The sequence below is a fragment of the Hippoglossus stenolepis genome, chromosome 12 (assembly GCF_022539355.2).
Source record: "Hippoglossus stenolepis isolate QCI-W04-F060 chromosome 12, HSTE1.2, whole genome shotgun sequence".
Lineage (NCBI taxonomy): Eukaryota > Metazoa > Chordata > Actinopteri > Pleuronectiformes > Pleuronectidae > Hippoglossus > Hippoglossus stenolepis.
In genome coordinates this window covers 19,070,806-19,091,139 of record NC_061494.1, presented here as the reverse complement: position 1 = coordinate 19,091,139, position 20,334 = coordinate 19,070,806, and the positions used below count along the sequence as shown (strand labels likewise).

At 41.1% G+C, this 20,334-nt stretch overlaps 1 protein-coding gene across 9 annotated transcripts in view; it reads right to left on the bottom strand.

Annotated features, from left to right (window-relative positions):
* The window catches only part of cep170aa (centrosomal protein 170Aa), a 36,127-nt gene extending 17,818 nt beyond the window's left edge, over window positions 1-18,309 (bottom strand). For 7 of the 9 annotated variants that reach the window (XM_035172019.2, XM_035172023.2, XM_035172021.2 and 4 more), the window contains exons 1-8: window positions 18,153-18,309; window positions 8,298-8,357; window positions 7,931-8,067; window positions 4,778-4,867; window positions 3,213-3,291; window positions 2,903-2,961; window positions 2,549-2,780; window positions 1,058-1,192 (exon numbers count right to left, since the gene is read on the bottom strand). In XM_035172019.2, the coding sequence (XP_035027910.1) occupies window positions 1,058-1,192; window positions 2,549-2,780; window positions 2,903-2,961; window positions 3,213-3,291; window positions 4,778-4,867; window positions 7,931-8,035 (700 nt within the window). In that variant the 5' untranslated portion in view covers window positions 8,036-8,067; window positions 8,298-8,357; window positions 18,153-18,309. Of the gene's footprint in view, window positions 1-321; window positions 1,029-1,057; window positions 1,193-2,548; window positions 2,781-2,902; window positions 2,962-3,212; window positions 3,292-4,777; window positions 4,868-7,930; window positions 8,071-8,297; window positions 8,358-18,152 lie in introns of those variants that run through there. The other 2 variants (XM_035172020.2, XM_035172027.2) reach the window with 2 other exon arrangements.
* Window positions 18,310-20,334: the final 2,025 nt, after the last annotated feature.

The window sequence follows — 20,334 nt, the reverse complement described above, 5'->3', positions numbered from 1 at the left end:
GACACACATCTAACTTAACCGACACACACAAAAAACACACAAGCAAACACAAACAAAATCACTTCCTCTCTTTCTTTCACTTCCTCTTCTGTGCTGAAACTGATACTAAAAGTTTATTAGAGCAGATGTAGAGAGTTTGCTCCCACTATTTTCAAAACAACGTAGGCTGATAGGAACCTGTTTTAAAGCTGAGGTCCATTTCACTTACACAAATACACAAGTGCAACACCTCCTGGAGCACGCTGCTTCACAAAACATCACTACATCCATTCTGCACGTCGGTCCAGTGCCAAAGTCTCACCCCACTCACCCGCCACTCACCCTCTTCCATGACTGAAGTCGCCAATCCCATCCGATTTTTTGGAAAGGTTTTCTATCACCCTGCCACGCTTTGCACAGATTTACTCTTAAATCAGTCCTTTCTAATCTCACTCTGGCTGAAAAAAAAAAATGCTTCGCTAAAATCCAGAGGAAAATCAGCAGTAAATAAATAGATAGAGTTCAGTTAAAAGAGCTGATACACAAAGTCTCCAGCGAAGACGATGCCAAAGTATCCACCCAGATGTGGTGAGAGATTTGCGACTGCTTCAGTCTGCTCCAGTGTTTGATTAACCTCCCCCACTCCTTCTGACCACACTGGTCCACACTACACGAGCCTGGCACTGACTGATTTTGCATCACTGAGCTGTTTTACTATTGGTGTAGCCTCTAATCTTGTTCCTCTGACAGGGACCCCCCCCCCATAGTCCAATGGTGACCATACATACACATACTGCAGGCAAACGGACACAAATACAGGCTCTGAAAAAAGCCTTTGGGTGCAGTTGGATGTTACACTTACAAACAATATTGTTCAATACCGTATAATACAAAAAATGCTGTACTTTGTAATTTTTCAGGCTTCATTTCCATAAATATAATGTTTTAAGAATATAATAATATTGATTTCAAACCATTTAAATCCCTGTTGCCCTGGTTTCCTCTACTCTATGTTTGAACTATAGTGATGAGGAGACGATGTGTGTGATAGAAGTTTAAAAAATGAACATCATCCTACCTGAAATGGAGCCGTCATGCTTTTTGATGGATGACTTGTCTTGATGGAAGGAGTTCTCGTCATCTGCATCCCCATCCCCCCACCAAGATGGCTGGCCGTACAGAGGGGTCCCACGAGGCATCGCTCCGATGTCCCCTGAGACAGATGCACACATGCAGACCCAGTTAAACAAAGCCCAGCAGAGTAGTACACATTTCACTGTAGCTTTGACTGTGGCCTGTCATGATTGTCATGTACTTTACACACTCTGGTACTGTTCATTGTGTCATGGTGCCACAAAGTGAACCCAGCTGCTCTTTGTGTATTGGTTTGTGATTTCCTCTGGTCGGGACTTGCACCACTGACCTATTTTCCGAAGTTTAGCCAACAAGTTGGGCAGACACACGTACATGCTCTCTCTTTCATGCTCTCCTTCTCTCTCGCTCTCTCTCCCACACACACATGCTTTGAATGAAAGAGGGACTTTCCGTTTGCCTGACTGTCCCTGTCTGAGTTCAAGTTGACATGGGGCAAGCATCCTGTGGCAAATTTGGACAGCACAGTAGAAAAGTGACAGGAAACATAACTGAGAGAAAGAGGATAGACACGCCACAAATAATTCCAGTCGGATTTGAACCAGCAATATTTTTTTTAGACCACCGTGCCTGAGGACGCCTCATCCTGTGTCAATTTCTCTCCTCTCTTTCCTCTTCCTTTACTTTACTTTCTTTAAGTACCCCTTATCCTGAGATGTGTAAACTTAATCACAGTGTATCCAGATAATTATAGATGCTCTGTGCCAAATTGAGTGCAGTAACTGGGGGTATTCTATATAAAAGCTACTGGATGTATGTGCTCTGTGAGGTATAATATCTGGGTGATGCCTGGTATTACAGTAATAATGCTGCAGGATTACATCCTCTAGAACCGCAGAGAGGTTGTCACTAAAAGCGTGAGCAGTAGATGGGGTAACTTACAACACTGTATGTGTATATTTGCTTGTTTTTGCATGTGAGTGCCTGTGAATTGTACTCCATTTTAAGAGAAGTAGTTCTGGCATATGGGTTTGCATTATGCAGGCACTCTGACCCTGTTACTGCTAAATCTGTGCAATAACACAAGCCCCATGTGGCCTTGTTTCAACATCTGGAGATTACCCAGGACCCCTGCTAGCACCCTAGTTTGATCAGAGATTAGGAAGGACACCCTTAAAGACCTAAACTACACACATGATATCAAAGAATGACTGTTGGTGTGATTTTGAGCTTGTCCACCCCCTACTGGTCTGAAGTAAAACCCCAACACACTTTATATCACTATATTCTGTCTGAAAATGTGACCAGGAAATTGGATGAACATAATTGCAAATGTTTTAAGTAAGTAAGGATGGAAATAATACAAACTGTAGAACAAATACCCATACAATCCACTAGTTCACATTATATAAAAGGTGCTAACATGGCACTAAGATAAGATGACAGGCTTGCATTTCCCCTTTGCTCCGTTTCTCACCTGGTGTCCTCTCCTCTGCTTTTTGACCGTCCACAGGTTTAGATGGTGGCTCTTTAGAGGACGTGACCCCATCTGCTCCTCTGCTCTTCTCCACTGGCCTTGGGGCGCCACCAGTGGGGGACCTAAGTGTTTTTGTTGGAGTCTTCATGGGGGACTTAGTGGTAGTGGTTTTAGTGGTTTCACCATTGGATGGCTTCTTGCAGAGTTGGAGTCCACTTGTGAACTTTTCATGCTACAGGGAGATGAACAATACAACAATGGATAGAATTTAGAGGAGTATAAAAGAACTGTGTATCATGGTGACCAGTGATACACAACTGTTTGTGTCACGTTTGTGTGTGTGTGTGTTCTTGCCTTCAGAGCCTCCTCAGGCACAGTGAGCTCTCCTCTCACCACCGTGAACAAGTTGGTATGTGAGACAGGTTAAGGAAATACTGGTCGTAAAGCAGAATTATGATGCATACACACACACTTCATATACACAGATGCATGAAATAATTAACTATCGCAATCAGAAAACATTTTCATACAGTACACAGTTAAAAATTTGGCCTCTTAGTTTAGAATTAAAATATCAATTCTAACATTTGAACAAGAGTTGGTATGATGTGACTGGTGGAAGTGTGAGGGCTAAAGAGATAAGATCAGAAAAGTAAAAGGATATCATATCCAAATCTCAGCTTGTCCTCCAACTTCAGAGTGATGTACATCTGCTCCTGGATGCGAACATCATTTACAAAGGTCTGCCGTGGCAAGGAAAAAGATTGTAATTCAAAATAAACAATGACTAATAATTCATACATAAAATAAACACAAAGTCATCTATCATTTATGAATGTGAACAGTTAAAATCTTTATTTCTAAGAAGCTTCAATGGAACAAAGATAACACGACAAAATTTGATAACCTTGAATAAGGAATTGCTTTATGTGAATAATTGTTACTTTGTTTGTTAATTTGAATTGTTAATAATAAATGTGAAAAATTGGTTTTAATAGTTTGGAAACTGTAACAGTTAGGAGAAATTCCAAACCATAAAATTAAACATGCATGTTGTCAGTGAGAACCTAGCATGCATGAAGCCATTGTGAGCAGCTGAATAAGCTGCTCCTGGTGTTTCTTTATAAGAAATCTATATAGCCAGCACTGCTGTTGTAGTAAAACATTGCTGAGGCCAATCTCTTCCGATTCTCTGACTCAGCAGGAGAAAACTTCCTCCGAGTCCAACTAAAGATGCTGGATGGTTAATGACACAGCAGGAAGTGGCTCTGACTGCGGCTTCCTGTCTGACAGCTGGAGAGGATGTGAGGGCATTCTGCATGTGTCCAATCTGGTGGACAGTGACTAAACGCTAAATCACCACACATGACTAACAGCGAGAGGGAACTGTGAATGTGTTTTACTGAACTTCAACGTTAAAGAGACACGTGGAGGGATCTTGGATTTTATTTGTTTAGATGTATATTTTCTCTTTGAACCTGCGTAATGAACTTCAGCTTCACTTCGAGATTTACCATATTTCCCCAAATACCTTTTAAACAGACCATACCCTGTGTTTCTTCACACACATTCATAATTTAGGAAAGAAATCATAATATCATAATATCCTCATAATTTTTTTTAACAACCCCATTTTATTAATTATTTGAATAAAGTGGATTTACTCCCATGTATTCCTTCTCTGCTGCTGGTACAATGGTTTCCTTCCTGCCAATTGCCCTGCTGTGTTTACAAAATTTTGATTTACCTGTTGTCTTAATCTCTCTTCTAACATCCATTTAAGAGTTACAGCAGGTCTGAAGGTGTTTGGAGTTTTAGACAGAGTGACCCTTTGGTCAATATTTAAAATCGCAGACTGTGCCCTGAAGTAGTGATTTACATAATTAGGTTTAGATTCAAATTGACCTTGGCTCTGATATAAATCTTCATTGACACAGAGATCGATTGGGTCGTAGTCCTATCGACTGCCAAAAATATGTTAACCTCTAACCCTTCTCAACCCCCCTCATCTACATCTACTTTTACCTTGAATGTCTTTTTGGAGTTTTTTTTCTCTGTATCTCTTGATTTCTCGAATTCTCCATCGATCTTCATCTAAACCTCCGTTTTTCCCTCCTCCAGCTGGTTAAACTCATTCTCTTATCGTTCCCCATCCCTCATGTGACCCCCCCTCTCTCCTCTTTTTGTCTGCCCTGTCCTCCTTCTGTCTTCTTTTATCTTTGTACTCACCCCATTCAGGCTGCCCAGGTCTTTGACCTTGTGCTCATCAGCTCCACCCTCATAGTTGATGACTGCATGCTGCTTATCCACGCTGCGGGACTTTAAAGACAAACACAAGCATTAACATTAACCCAGTGTCGTGCACTTAGTGTAATAATTGAAATCTGGTCATTAAGATCTAATGGTGTCGGTTCCCATTTTTTAACGTGCAGGGGAAAATGTTAGTTTTACTCTTTATCTTTGCTGCTCTACTTCTAAATTTCTGTCATCTCACGGCTTTTTTCGACATCGGTGCAGCAACAAGGCTACAGAGAACTTGTGAAGTGGAGGTATGAGCATCCTATGTTAAAAATGCAACCTTCTCAGTGAGTCTCAATGTTACTATGTATGATATCTGCTATGATATCAACTCAAATCCTTGTCTGCAGGTATTTCAATGTCTCAGACTGCCCACATTCTACTGACACCTCCTCATTCACGCACAGCTGAACACAGACGCACACATAAATACACACAAAAGAGAACAGTGGTGTAATGAAGGGCTGGGGGTGAACGTATTGATTTTCTAAGGTGTCCAGATATGAGCCCATCAGCTGTTTTGAGGATAAATTGCAAACAGTGTATCGTGGAATCTGGCGTTGTGGAAAATCCCTCTCATGTATCAATGTCACAGAATTTATGCATCAACACTGACTTGCGAAAAAATGTGCTGTCGTCTCCAAATACCTGTTTGAGTGCCCTTCAGATACTTCAATACAACAAGGAACCTTGTTCTGGTGTTGTTTGTTTTTGTTGTTGGCGTTAGCTATTTTAATAATAATTTCAGTGAATCAAAATAGTTTTGACTTTCTAATTTCTGAGAAAATAAGATATTTCTCAGTCAATAACTCATTTCCTTTTTCTCTAATACCAACTAAATGCGGTGGTTATATCAGATAAACTATATCTGATACAAAACTGACTCACTTTGCCTGACTCAGAATCTCAGATTCAGTCCTCATATGACTCTTCACCACAAACCAATCACTAACTAAAGAGGGTAACTGGATGGCACACTCATGCTGAAGTCAGTGAGGTGTCAAGATAATTCTAAATTAAAACCAAGGGAAGCAACGCTATAGAGTCACCCTTTAAACAGATTATGGTGGTGAGATTAGGTGAGATCAAACGAGATAGAAACCAACTGAGCTGCTTGTTGTACCTCAGAACACAGGCTTGGGCAGACTAATGGGGTTACAGATAATACTAACCTACTGAATTTAACTTGGAACGCAAACGTGGAGAGGCTCAACGCAGCGAGAAGAAATTACACGACTCATCTAAAGTGTAAACTTGTTCATAACTTTGTTGGCAAGAAATAAATGAAAAGAAAGAGAGAGAAAAGAAGAAGAGATAGAGAAACACACACACACACACACACACACACACACACACACACACACACACACACACACACACACACACACACACACACACACACACACACACACACACAGACGTCAGACCAGTTGCAAAATCGTCAATGAGCTTATTTTATCCAGTTCATTTCTACCCAGAGTAAAAATATATATGATAGCATGGTGACTCTGTTCCTGTATTTACTTTGCCTTCCCTTTTCCAATACACAAAAAAGATGAATGTATTCCAGCCACAGTTTGTGAATAGTACAACTGTCACAACTGTATGTGTGCGAGATCGATGGCAAAACAAGCAGCGGGTAAATTTAGCAAGATGACACAAAAACAATGTAACACCGATCATTCTCGGTCATACATTCATTTGAAATTTGACTGTCTGCAAGTGAATGTTTGTGTTGAATGCCGCATTGACAAAAAGCCCCTTGTCTAGCCATGTGATGACGCCATGACACATTAACGCAGTCACATGGAGGACAACTGTAAGGAGCTGCTCAGAATGCACACATACACAAAGCTGAACATGTCCTCAATTCGAAATATTTCCCTTATCTATAATTCTCTTTCCTTCAAAAGATATCTCAAGGATAGGGATAAAAAAAACACAGAAACACACACATTCACTTGCAGTAACAATATATAGAGCAATAATAAATAAAACAGGTCGTTTACAACTATACATGCTTCAGTAAAGGATCCTTATTACTGCTCTCTTGAAGTCTCCTCATGAAAGAACATGACTGTGAGAGGATGTAGGTCAACTGGGCAATAACAACAACAGTCATCAGGTGACGACATTTCCCCCGGGATTTAAAATCTTTCAAAAAGAGCCTAACCCAAAGTATCAAGGGACACAACCTCACTGCTTGATTCACATTGAAACAGTGAAGTTTCTAAATGGTTTCTCAGTTCTGCTGCAGACAGACGCACATAATATGTCAGTGGCACAAAAACTAAGCAATGCTGTCCAATTGAGATTGACAGTTAATTCTCAATCTTGTAAACAAAATCTCACCACAAGAAGAAATGAGACAACAATAAACATGACTCCTTCAAGTTCTCAAAAAAAAGTCAGAGATTGTGTGAAACAATAGAAACAAACACAGCAAAAATGAATAAACATCAATGAGTGTTTTATTGACTGTCTGACAGGCACTGGGACCAGTAATACCTTCTCTCAAGATGTAAAGTCTGCAGTAATAGATGCACCCCCTACCCACAACTACAACTGACTCAGCCAGATAAGATCTAACTGAAGAGGTATCTGCCCCACTTTCTATTAATAGTGCAGAGGTACACATGAGGACACACCGTGGTCTCTGGAGTCAAGACACCACTTCAGTACACACAATGATGCAAAGACGCACACAAACATGCGGACATATAAACGTGCTCTGTTACGACCAGAGCAACAACACAAGGGTTCCTTTGCAGTCTCCTTGGTAAGGCTCAGTAAATAGTCAGATCAGTGAGAGGTCGACAGTGTTTTTATTTGACTGAGAGGAATCTAAATGAGAGTCAGGCTCCGCGTGTTATCAGTTATCATATTATCTTAAATGTTCTCTTCTTGTTTAACTCACTAAGACTCAGGATGCAATGAGACAGTATTTCTGTTCTTTGAATAGCCAGGGAAGGAGAGCAATTTCTCAAATGAGATTGAAAGTGAAAACATATCTTGTCCGTTCCGCTTTGCCGAGACCGATGAGGCTGCTGTCAGGGGAGAAATTGGTGTGTAACGTGCTCTCACCTGTAGCATGAGCTCACAGTCATCCCGGCCGACGAAAATCATTTCCCGTGGGAGTCGGTGGCGAGTGCCCCCGCTGCTCACCAGGAACCAGGAGGTCACACTCATCTCTGCGACCTGCTGCTGCCTCTGCTACACACCTACTGGGACAAAAGCAAATATACTGATGTATTTTCTGAGTCTTATTATCAAATAATGACAGTGTGTCAAAATCACATCAGGTTAAATCCTTAAATTTCTGAAATAGTTCTGAAAGTTAAGTCGTATCTCAGTATGGAGGCAAATTTGAATAATTGCTAAATATATTTGTCCCATTTTATACATACAGTCAAAATTAATTGAGTGTATTTTGGTGAGTTGTACTACACACCTCTGGTCCAGGTAGCTCACTGCTGATAGACCACTGACAGCACAACACCGCTAGGCCATCCTGAGAAGAGAAGAAACAGGGAGCTTTTAGTTTCTTATCTTTTCTTTTCCGTTCATACTCACATATGCAGGCAAACACATTCAACCTCTTTGCATCATGATATTCTAAACAGTGATGTATGAAAGAACGTATGAAAAGCTAGCCGGCAGAATCAAATGCAAATTGTAAACAAAGTACTGGAGATAGATTAAGTCAAAAAACTCCATCTTGCTTCATTTTGCTTTGCAGCGAGGGGGAATGAGATGGAGTGGGCGGTCTTGCAATGCGATGCCACATGGTCTGCGCCTGAAAGTGAACACTGAGCCAGCCAGTGAGATGCGTCCTGCCCCTCTCTCTCTCTCTCTCGCTCTCTGCCCGCCCTGATCATTGCCAGATGTTAGAGGAGGAAGTGATGTAGGAATGTTGGCCGGCCTCACCAGCAGGACATTTATGTTCCCTCCTGCCTCCCTCCTCCCCTCGCTCTCCCTCAGATGAGCTGGAAAGGAGGTCAGCCTCTCAGACTTTCTAACTGCTCAGCCCTGGAAGGACGACGTTCGGTAGAACTAACATTCAGCCGGCATGTTATCAGTGTGCAGGGTTTCAAGCAGGGTTATCAAGTTGAAATTAAGACTTTTCAAGATCTTTTGAAGACCATAATGAATTAGATTTAAGACCTATCTCAAGTACGACAGAAATTAATGGATATCAGAGTCCCTGAATTATTTAAATTCCCCATAATTGAAGACCAAGTGAAGTAGCTTAGTAGAGAATGACCCTTGAGGAGCCAAGTTATCATGCAGACTACAGGCAGAGACTGTGTGTATCCATAGGCTTTCCCACAGATATAAGCCAAGTGTATTGTGATAAATTCTGACGATGCGTGCCGCCAAAAACTTTATCTTGAAAAAGTAGAAGCAAGAATTCAAAGCATGAGAAGTAGCATTAACAGAACATTAACATAATCACGGTGACCTACAGTATCAAGGACCAAGTGCTTAATAATCTAATATATTTTAGGAATTTTTAGGCCTACAATTTAGATTATTACATTTTTCAAGACTTTTTATAACCCTGCATATGACTGACTGGCTACTTAGCATGTTAGTAGATTGGTTTAATGGCTTGATGAGAGTGCCTGACTGAGCAGATGCATGCAAAATTTAGCAACCATAAACTTTTTCATAATTCAATTTTTTACCCTGTTTCAACCAGTCAGCTGTGAAAAGTTTAAACCAAGGTTTAGACTGTTTTTAATGCTTCTCATAATTATTTATTTGTAAATGAAACATAGATTTCAAAGGTAAGCATTTTATGGTAATTTCATGTGGCATAAAATAACAGGAGCTACGTCGTGTGGAGAAAATGCCAAGAAAAGCTCTTCAGAGAGGGAATTACAGATTATTGAGCTTAGCTCCTGCTCACTTGACCTCATAAGTACTTCGTATACCAACTCCATAATCCCCTGGGTAACATTTTAATCAACCGCACACCTCTGATGGTTCTTTGCACGACGCTGTTGGGAACGTGACTGTACAAACAGTTGTCTCTGATGTCAAACGGATCAGCATTTCATTTCATTCCAGTAACACTTTAATGGGGTGTGTGAAGCGTTTAATGCAGAACAGCAGAGCTGAAAAGTACTGTGATAATAATAAAGTAATCTGTTGCAACATGCAGCCACAGGTAAGTCTTTCCTTGAAATCTATTTTTGTCATTTTTGCTTTAATGTGAATAGCATAATGAAATATGTGGGCTAAGAGAGATACGAATACCTGGGAAATGTAAGATTGGTTGCATTTAGAAAAGGACCAAACTTGTGTATTTCCTATTCTCATGAAAAAAGACAATGTAATACATTAAATTATAGTAACAAAGGACTCAAACGTCACCTATCATCATTAATATTTATATGACCACATGACCCATCAAATACTACAGATATAGAACTAATATTGTGTTTGGATGCTACACTGCAACAACACACGTTGCATGCATGCATCAGAGAAAGCAGAACAACAGCACTGTAATTATCTGTGGTCGTCCCTCCTTGCTGTAACCAAACCATCAGAGAGCCTCCTGTCTCCATAACCACTGCACACTCACACACTGCAAGGTTAATGAGAGTGCGGTTGAGGAGCCTGAATACGATGCATACCAGCCTGTGTGGGGCCATCACAAAGAACCTTCTCGCTGCAACACATGAAAGCAATAGCACAGCTGGAGGAATGCAGTGGTTAGTCTGACAGAGGAGGTACAGCTGAGAAGGAAATAATGTCTGTTTGACATGTGTTCATTAAAGGCCTCATGTAAAAACAGTGAGTTAACCCAAATTATTTAAAATATATATATTTTCTCATTTGAAATAAGTGATGTCCAGACAGATAGTTTTGGCTAAATATTGACATATCTCTCTCTCTCTCTCTCAGACTTACAAGAGAGGTGAATGAAATGACTGAACTTAAAATGTTCCCCTGGATGGCTTATGTCAAATAGTCTGGCTCCAGCCAACAAGGGTGAACATTGCTGCTTATGTTTGTTACATAAAGCAAAAGACCATCAGCAATGTAAAGCAATCTGAAAACATCAACTCTGGTTATGAGAAATTGATCCTTCTAAATACTGGTTATAGACATTTTCGGTGTTTTATAGTGAAAACAAACCGAACAGTCCTGGTTCCCACTCATCTCCATTCAGCAGCATTGTAGCTGGGACTAATAAAGAGGAATAGTGACCTCATGGTTTTGGCAGGAAATCCAACACCCTGAACTACACTTAATCTATCTTCCACACTCTCACACACAGACACACACAGAATAAAGGAGTGAAAGGACAGGATTATTTCAAGATGACTGTGAATTCTTTGTACGGGGGGAGAGGGAAAGGACAGGAAGCCTGCACGGCACTTCCTATGGCGGACACTCATCTTTGAATCCAAATCAAGCGAGTAGTTAAGGTGAAATTGTGGACTGAAAAACCCCACGTCATCTGCAGTGAGGGTGGAAGAGTGATAATGAAGCAGTACTTTCGATCAGCAGTGACTAATTGTTTTAACAGCCATGTTTCCGCTCTCCGGCTAAATGTTATTTAAGCCGTCATCTGTTTTTTCAGCAGTTCAAATCTCTTCCCGCCACGTTGAGCCAGCCACTCACAAATATAAGCTGGAGGGATTCAGGAAGTTGGGTCAGTGAGCACCAGTTCATTCTGTGTCATCAGCTCATGTGTTTCTTTGCACATGGCTGCTGCTGCTGCTCTCCACGTAGCATCTGGCTCCAGTGAGCATCCCGGGATGATGCAACAGCTTGGTAACCATCAGCACTACTCCTCTGATCTCTCTCTCTCTAACCTCCCAGACCGTTATACAGCACCATCATAACCCTGATAGCTGACTCACACTACATCACACACACACACACACACACGCTGACAGCTGCTATGTGTAGCCTCCACACACACATTTACTGACACTAAGCAAACAAGAGCGAGATAGACGGTGAGAGAGAGAGAGAGAAAGAGATGGACAGACAGAGGGACAGAGAGACAACTCATTCTCCCGCAACACACATTTCCGCTTGGTCTTATGATGAGAGCCAAACTTAGCCCTAGTAAGGGTGTGGTTGTCTGCCTACATTGTAAAAATGGAGCTTAATCTCAGTATAGCTGCATTAAAACATACCACAGCAACAATTCATGCTAATTCAACAGAATTTATGTTGTTAAAAACAACATGTTTGCACTATGTGCTTTAATTTAAAGGGGAAACAGAAGTGAGAAAAAGAACAACATTGTCAAATATCCTATCTTGCTTCTGATTGATAAAGTATAACTAGTGATGAAAGAGAAAAGCTTCCAGGCACTCACTGTTATGAGTGTTCATGTCTGGTTGGTGTTTCCCAGGAGAAATCCTCCGGTAGACACGAGATGATGCACTTCGTGTTCACAGCATCAGCTAAACCTGATTGTTCTGATATAAATAGCTCTCAGTAGATACAGTAGATTGAGCAGTGATAGCCCTCCCTGGCTGAGCAGACAGAAAGAAGGGCAGAGACGACATAGTAGCAAAGATAATGCCAAAAATATACAATACTTTACAACTTAAATCCTTAAGATCAGAGAGCTTCTCAGCTGTTTGTTTTTGCTGATATACACCAATATGCCACAATTAAATTTCTTCATCATAAGAGATCAATGAAGAAATCTTAGGAATCATTGCCATTTGCTTTATTTTTAATATAGCCAATATATTGATATCGCCATCAACCCCTAAAAATCGACTTCGGTCAGGCTCCACCCTTCAAACACTTTGTGTAAGACCTGGAATTCGGGTTCTGACAATAGAACTGTAATCAATATTGTAGCTTTGCAACAAGGGAAGAAGATAACAAAGAGGGAACGTGATGGTAGACAGCACCTTGAAGGTATAAGCAAAGCCAATAACAGGAAAGCACATCGAAGCAGCCCATTCTCTTGAAAAAGCTGGTGTAAGGTCAGTTAGGTTCTTTTCAAAGTCAATAGATAATAGACAAGGGAGGACGAAGTGGTCTAGCAACCCCGGAGGTGATCTGGGAGCAAAGACGCCTACAGACCCTGAGGGGTGTAAAGAAAAAAAAAAACAGACAACAGATTCTGGGTGAGACAACCATATACCCTCTGGACAGACAAACGGACAGACAGGCAAAGGCTTGTCTAGTCCCCAATGGTTGATTCTACTGTAGATTTACAGACATAAAAGTGCTCAGTAGAGGAGGTATACAATCTATTGTTCCCTCATACGCGTTAGAAAAAACGAGTGGTAACAATATACCAGACACTTATAACAGGCTGAACTAGAACGGCCCTCAGTTGAGTGTATATCTCCACCAAGGCCCAACAGTCTGATGGATCTGTATTTTTATTTGGATTTTTTTTTTTACACAACAAATAAATAAATCTAGGGCTGCCAGTCAATAACTTAACTTCTGTTTCACAGCAGCTTAATAATACAGTACTTTGGAAAAGTTCTGGGTGCACAAAGGAGCAAGCTCCAGGGATGTCAGTCTGAACGTGTTTGATTCCTTTTGACATTTTAATCAAGTTGGTCTACTTTACCTCTACTCATAAATGAAAAATAGCCAACAAATATATTCTGTTGAAGGGAACTCTTTTGACTTTGTATTCGAAAGAACCCATTTGCTTTGTCAAACCTCTCAAACATGGAATGACTGTAATCATGGTAATTTGTCAGAGAAATCCTCAACAACTGCCGCGGGCTGAAATCTTTCATAAGTATGTCTGTACTTTGAGGTTGTCATCATAAAGGCTTGTTCACAGACCTGAGGCTGAATGTAATGGGTATCACAGCCAAGCGTGCTCCAGCTTCCACACACTGAAAGTACACAGAACGTTTTGACGTATGTCTTATTTCAGATATGAACTCTGGAAAATGTGACGTTTTCTGAAGCCTGCCCTTGAAATACACACATAGACTACACAAACACATTCAAAACACCAGAACATTATCTGAAACATTCAGAAGTTGAGGAATGGCGTCTGGGTAGAGCACGCAGGAGGCAGGACATAACTCATAATTCACATAATTCTGCTGCGGAAGTTACACATTTCTACATCGCCACTGGCAATTGACATCTTATTTTGCGTCTTCTACCTGCATGGCACCTCTTTTTCCTCCAGAGATATTTGTATTCTTCCAGTTTTGCGTCCATCACATGTTAGAAATGTTGCTTATGAACAACAGCATAGTAATGTGAATCAAATGAAAAAGACATTACATGACACTTTAATGGGTCATGATTTCCACACATATGCTTTTGTAAATCTAAATCCAGCAAATTAAATTAAGATCAAAAACTAACCCTAACCCATGTAAAGTGTCACTAAGGGAAGAACATGTGTGCTATTTAATGATACAATTAAAGAGTTCATAATATAAGCAACCAGATAAAGAGTATACACCAACATTAATCTCTTTATGACAGGACTACAGCACGATGCAGGGGATAATAAATCATTATGGTGTCAGCAGAAAACTTCACGCCTGCAGAAACCTGAGTGTATATGTGCATGTCTGGCTTTACGTGTGTTAATGTGGCTTATATGGGACATGCAGCATGTGGGTGAAAAAAAAAAAAAACTGCTCCGTGCAGCAGAAAAGACCATATGGTGCTGAAAAGCGTCCGCACACATCACATGAGCAGTTGGTGAGAGGAACAAACAAGCAAACACCTCCATTTAGCCAGCATCCATCCGGCCTGCTTCATTGTTATTACCATACACAACCCAGCACCCCCATGGCCTTAAGAAATAAACCCCCCCACATGCTCAGTGACCCTTGATTTTTCACGCGACCTACAGACATACACATGAAAAGTTAGATTTCATGGATGTTGAGAAATGTAAAGCATTATAGTAAAAAAAAACAGTCTGTCCTTCCACACTATCTGAAGAAGGGACGTTATTCATCCTATGGAGTGTAAGAGGGGAAAACCAGCACTCTGAACGAACTCTAGTTCCTTATTACTATCAATCCAAGAGAATTAATGGAGAACATGCCCTGCAGCATAGATTTTGTCAGCGTACAGGAATAATTCTTGAGTCATGTGAGCGTGGTGTACATTTTTTTGATAATACACAGATATAGGCTGGGGGGCAGTTTTCTGACCAGGACATGGCAGCAGGATATAAATAAAAGTGGTAAACTGAAAATTCAACATCAAAATGTTGGAATACGAACTATGATCTTAGACTCCATCTTGCCAGAACGTCATACTATGCGCTTGTGGCTGAACCGCGGAGGTTTGGCAGCAGTGGGCGTGTCTTAGGTGAGATGGCAACGAGAAGTGACAATGGCAGCTCCAATACAGATTCAGAATTTGGGTACTTGAAATGGATATAATCTAACAGTGGGCCAATTTTAGTCTTCTACAAAACAATATTTTTAACTGGGTTAATATAGTTACCCTTCACTATTTAATAAGACTAAATAAATCACTGTATTATGCACCTACTGAAGCCAAGGTATGGTCTGTCTGGTCAGTGGTCTCGTGGCCCTGTGTGGCCCCTGCTGAGCACATAATGACTGACCCGTGGCCCTTTGAACAGGAATATTAGTGTTTGGCCAACCCTGCCACGTTGATGGCACCAACATTACACAGCCCACAGCGGCAACCTCAGCAGCAGCAGACAAAAATAGTGAACACAACTCTCTCACCCTGAAATCCACACTGGCATTTAGGAAGAGGGAGAAAAAACAGCACCGTTAGCATAACAGGACAATCAGCGGGGAGACAGGAGAGATAGGAATAGAAACTGCCAAAATACGAGATCAATATCTGCAATGGAGAGAAGCACAAAATACCGGAAACTCATGAGGGAATATGTTACACCCCGAAACAGATGTGAGGTTCATTCTGTTTTATTTCTCGTTTTGAGAAGTTAAATGGAAGGGAAATAAAGTCAGACCCGCCCTTGATGTTCCATAACAAGGAAGAAGCTGACGGTTACATCGTTTTTCTTGTTTTCTGCTCTGCTTTCCCATTTTTCCATTTAATCACAGACTTCACCTCCCTTGTTTTTCTCTCTGACTCTGCACTCAAGCAGGAGCTGCATCAGGCAACGCTATGCGACTCTCATAACCCTTTTAACATTTCTACTCTTGCAGATTACAGAATTGAGATTCGCAGCTATATTTAACCATAGACTCCCTGGTACAAAAACCCTTTTAAAGACGGCTTGAAAAGAATACAGTACATTAGTATATTAGGTTTCAGGCTGGGTTGTTGTTTTCAGTCGCAAAATAATAGTTCCTGACCACTGAAGTAAAATGAACTCACTTCCTAAACTTCCTACCACACACAATAGCCATGGGAAGGCCAGACAACAAAGTTCCACTGTCCCAAATACACACTTGAACAGAAAATAGGGTCATAGTCTTCATGCATTACTCTATGACACACTGCTCATTCAACACCAGGTTATAGGGATTGTGTTACTGTATCAGGCACAAGCTGTAACAGATGTGAGAAAACAAGTTGCAGAGATGAAAAAGAAAGATATTTCATTTTCTGAGTTCAACGTTAAAAGGTAAATAGTCAACTTATGATATTGTACACTGACATACACTGGCTTGGTGACTGAAGGAAATTCTATAAAGTAAAGTTTTCCAGTTTTCACAAGAAAAACAGATTCAACACAAGACAACTTCAACCCAAATAGTTTCCAATGTTATCGTCAGTGCTTAAACTGTGTTAATGGACACATAAGGCTGCAGGCTGAGCTGCAGCTGACAGAGCGTCCTGTGACACTGACACAGTTTTTAATAATGCAACTGCTTGGAGAGCGAAGAAGACCGCTGCCAGTCAAATAAAGAGAGGAGACGAAGTAGTTGGGAAACAGGCAGGGTCCGAGAGAGGAAGAGGGGAAAAAGGAAAGGAAAGAGCCAAACTGGACTGGATGGTTTTGTCTGCACATTCTATGGCTCAAACCCAAATAAAATTTGAATTCTTGCAGCTGAGGGAGGAGGAGGAGACTGCACAGTGTCAACTGAAGCTCTTGAGCTTTCCAAGAATACATCAGGCCGGTATGAGTACAGCAAACTGTGTTATAAACCCTGAACAGGAATGTTCTGGTACCTTTTGCCCTTGAATGCAATTAAAGAAAATAATTTAATAAAATCCTGCTGCTGCTGCTGCTGCTATGAATAGACGTCTTTGTTTCCAGTGTTTGGGACAGTTGAGTAATTTTGGTATTTGTCATGCATCTGTTTCAAGCATTTGCACCACAGTCTTTCACCAGATAATAACAACAGCACTTACTTTTTGCACTGATTTAGTAAAAGGCCCCAAAACAGGGACATCTTGTAAGATCTCTGCCGATGAATGACGAAACACGTCAGTATTAAAGATGCCAGCATGCATTTACACCACACAACTTTTATATCTTATGTGCTGATGACAGCAATACTGCAAGTCAACACAAAGAGAGCGGATGCATGTAGGCCAGCTACATCTACATCTGCCCCATGAAAACAAAGCCTGCACAGAGAAGAGGAGGAGGAGGAGGAAGAGGAGGAGGAGGGGGTCCGGCATCGGGACACACTGCAGCCACATCACATAGAGAAATACCTGCGCATGCAACCCACTCCTCGGTCAAAAATAATAATATAAACATCCTCAAAGAGGCTCCAGAGGATGGAGTGTGTTTCCAGTGAGTGAAGCACAAAGCGCTCCATGCGACCGGCCGTCATTGATGTGCATCCTGTCTGCACAGCCTCCTCCATGCGGCTGCGGGAGGATGCGACTCATAGCGGGTCAATAACAGATACTAGCAGCACAGACAGTTAATGGGACCGGTGCCTTTTTCCCATTTTCATGTATTTTTTTTTTTTACAAAGTGTCGGTGGCTGTGTGGCTTTAGAAAAAGGCGGAGACAGGCTGGTCATGCCGCTGCTGACAATAGTAGCCTCCCGGTTAGCCAACACACACCGGGGCTGTTTTCGCCGTTATACGCATAACAGCGTGTTTTCTAAGCTGGATGTTTTTTTATTAAATAGGCTGCGCGTCAATTTCCATTCATGCGTTTATGTCACGAAGCTCTTAAATCTACCGAGTATTTTTTTTTACATCACCATTAAAAAAAAAAAAAAACACACAGGCACCAATAGATGTGCAGCAGAGAGGCAGGAAAAAGCGACTCTTTCCCATTTTTTAGTATCTCGTGCGTAAACTTCACGAGTCTGACGCCTGGCTAGCTTAACGCTCACCGTTAGCCACATGCTAAACGCGTTGTTTTCTGTATAAAAGTAAAAGTCCGCTCCTCACTTACCCGTTTTTCCTGCCCTGGTGTGTGTTTGCCGTTGAATGTGTGTGTCCGTCTATGTGTGTGTGTGTGTGTGTGTGTGGAGCCCAGCCCTGCCTCTGCCGCTGCCTCTGCCGCTGCTGCTGCAGTTCAGTCCGCGCGGCCTCCTCCGCTTCCGCTGCTCAGAGACACGCCGCTCCCACCGCGCAGCAGAGCGGCGTCAACGCGGCGGAGGCGACAAACAGGAGTACCGGTCATGACTGTCAAAATAAAAGCAAGGTGGTGACAACAGCATGCAGGGGGGGCTCCTGAGCTTAAGTGTAAATAAGTAGGCTGAGGTGGTGCACAACAATAATCTGGAGCCCATATGTAGTATTTGCAGCCTCTCTGCCCCCCTGGGCTTTTGAATAATACAGTCATTGTTACGCCTACACAAATAACTGAATCAGCAAGTAAACACATGCGTCAGTGGTGATGACTAATGCAATCATAAGTGAATGAAGCCTTTCAGCTTAATTTCTCATCATGCTTTAATAAAAGCATGAGCCAGTTTTCCAGAACAGTTTTTTAAGACTGAGATGGAAACACATTTTACTCTGGCCATGATTCTACTATATCTCATATTAACAACAAAGGACTGAACCCATGTTTTATTTGCAGGATTAGTTTAAAAAAACATCTTATCCAGTTTGTGTACAGCATATGGCATTATTAAGAAAGTTATGATATACATCATGGAGACACTTTTTTTGTTAATGTTGTTTAGATGGGGCAAATGGAACTGGAAATAAAGATTATAAGATTATTAATTAAGATAAAATAAGGTGCTTGTCCACTAGTGTTATCGTATGTTGGGCTATAACTGATAAACTGTCGCTTTAAACTACTTCCTAATATTATGGTTAATTGGGCATGATAAAAAATAGAAAACTAAAATACAAGAGTTAATGCAAATGAGATACAAAGAAAATGCAGCACAGATGGCAGAGAGGCTGACATCACTGTGCACAGATTAGCTCAGGGGCTTACGGATGTCTTGCCCATATATGCATCTCATCTGATCCATCTTTTACTTTCGAAAGCAGATGTCGTAACTTCCTGTGTTTGGGTTTTTGCCTGTGCTGAAGCTCCTGCGTCTACACTTCCAACTGTGGACGCTTCCAACTCGACCAGAAGCCACAGGATCCCAGTGAGGGGGAACCGGGTGGGCGGGTTTCCTGCACTCACTGGTCACGCTTCAGGGTCGTTTGCACGTCCCATCCTCTTTACATACAGTCCATGGTCCCATCCACATCAGCTGAGCAGCTGGACATGGTCCTATAGTTTCTACTGAAAATAAACGCAGTGCCTCCTGCAGGATGAGCTGCTCTAATGAATCAGTGCACCCAGGAGCCAAACAACTATGCAAACGATCAGATTAATTAAATTTAATTAACATAACAATCTTACAGGCTATTATTATTGTTTGTTAATTATTTAGTGTTAGACGGTTCATTGGTAATATTCACGTGAAGCTTCTTAAAACCTGCGCACATTAGGAAAAATAACACCTTTATTAGAATTAATTATAGATTATTGATATGTGAAATCTGAAGTTTCATGAGACTGAGAAATCCACACCTGGAGAAATAAACGACTCATATGCTGTTCACTATTACATTTAAAAAACATTTGTTATTTTGAGGGTTGGTTTAGTTTGATATATTTAACATTTTTTAAATGCTCAATAAAAACAAAATTCAAAAACCAAAAAGGTATTGTCTGGCACTGTGACGTAATGACGCCCCTCCTCCCTGTCAGCCTAAAAGCGCTCGGTTTATATATTGGAATGAGCCGCTGGGAAAGGCGGGGCGTCTGTCTCGTATTTTTTTTTAACAGAACGCTCAATACTAATAAATAAAATTATTTTTTTCTAATTTTAACTAATAAACGATTTCAACCAGATTGGTTTTAAGACTTTCATTGTGATTTTAAGGCTGAATATGTCCATTAAATACAAATAATCTAATGATTCGGGATAAGAAACATCATAAATGAGGTGATTAACCTGATTTTCCTACATTATTATATGTAACAGTTGTATGATAATTCACATAAGTGGGTAATCCTCATTTGAATGGTCGTATCTTTTTTGTATTCTGGACAACACGTCCCCTCCGGCAGGTCCGGTGACTCAAATCGAGCCCCCGCCTGTCGGTTGGAGGTGGGA